General features: G+C 65.3%; 1 protein-coding gene across 1 annotated transcript in view; it reads left to right on the forward strand.

The window, feature by feature from the left end:
• The first annotated feature begins 7 nt into the window (after positions 1–7).
• Positions 8–931, forward strand: part of PPARGC1A (PPARG coactivator 1 alpha) — a 368,953-nt gene continuing 368,029 nt past the window's right edge. The window contains exon 1 of the mRNA XM_017727555.1: positions 8–209. Coding sequence (XP_017583044.1) covers positions 123–209 — 87 coding nt within the window. The 5' untranslated portion in view covers positions 8–122. The remainder of the gene's footprint in view (positions 210–931) is intronic.

The following is a 931-nucleotide window of genomic DNA, read 5'->3' on the forward strand; positions in this document are numbered from 1 at the left end:
CCCAGCGCGAAGCTGTGGGCCCCACTCCGCGGGGGCAGCGCCGGCGGCGGCAGCGACCGCGCAAGAAGCAAGAGTTTGCGAGGACTGCTCGTGCCTTCCCGAAGAGGTTTTGCGCCCAGAGGATGGCTGGCTGCGGGCTGTCGGAAGACGCTTGCTTCTCATCCTTCTTTTACAACTACACCTCCTCCTGGGAGACCTCCTACAACCAGGTAAGAGGTGGCCGCCGCTGCGCCCGCCCGGCTCCTCGGGGGAAAACGAAGGTGGTGCCAGTGTGTGCAGGAAGGGTCTGGAAGTGCTTCTGTTCAGCGCGTGTGTGTGTTGCGGATGGGGGGATTAAATCAGCCGAAGAAAGAAATGAGAGAGCCTCTTTCCCGTGTGCCTTTCAGCCCCCTTCCCTCCGCCGCCGCTCCTCCTGTGAGGAGGGCTCAGGAGCGTGAGCCGTAGCCCGCGGAGGGCTGTGTGTTGCCTGGGAGCAACTCGGGGCTCAGCCGGGCAACTCGGTCGGAGTGCCCCGAGCCTGCCCTCGGCGGCACTGAGGGACCGCGCTGAGGCAACCGGGCGAGTTTGCCGGGTGGGGGGAGCAGGATGCGAGTGACAGGCTGCGTGCGAGAGGGACCCCCCCGCACCCGCTTCCTCCTCCCCCAGAAATGGCTGCAAATGCATTCAGATCCATAATTTCGAATCCTGCCTAGGTGAAAATAGTTCGGCTCACCCGTCTCTCCCTCTGATTCACCCCCGATCCCCCCTCCATGCACTTAACTTTGATGACTGTGCAATGCGGAGCGCGCAGCCGGGTAACGCCGGCCGGGTCTGTCCCTCCCGCCCGCGCCGGGGCTCGGGCAGCGGGGGGCGGCTGGCGAGGCGGTGGGGGAGAGCGGGGGGAAACCAGAAATCGCGCCTCAGAGGTAGGGAGCTATTCTGGGAGCCTCCG

This window comes from Corvus brachyrhynchos, unplaced genomic scaffold, assembly GCF_000691975.1.
Source record: "Corvus brachyrhynchos isolate BGI_N302 unplaced genomic scaffold, ASM69197v1 scaffold80, whole genome shotgun sequence".
NCBI lineage: Eukaryota > Metazoa > Chordata > Aves > Passeriformes > Corvidae > Corvus > Corvus brachyrhynchos.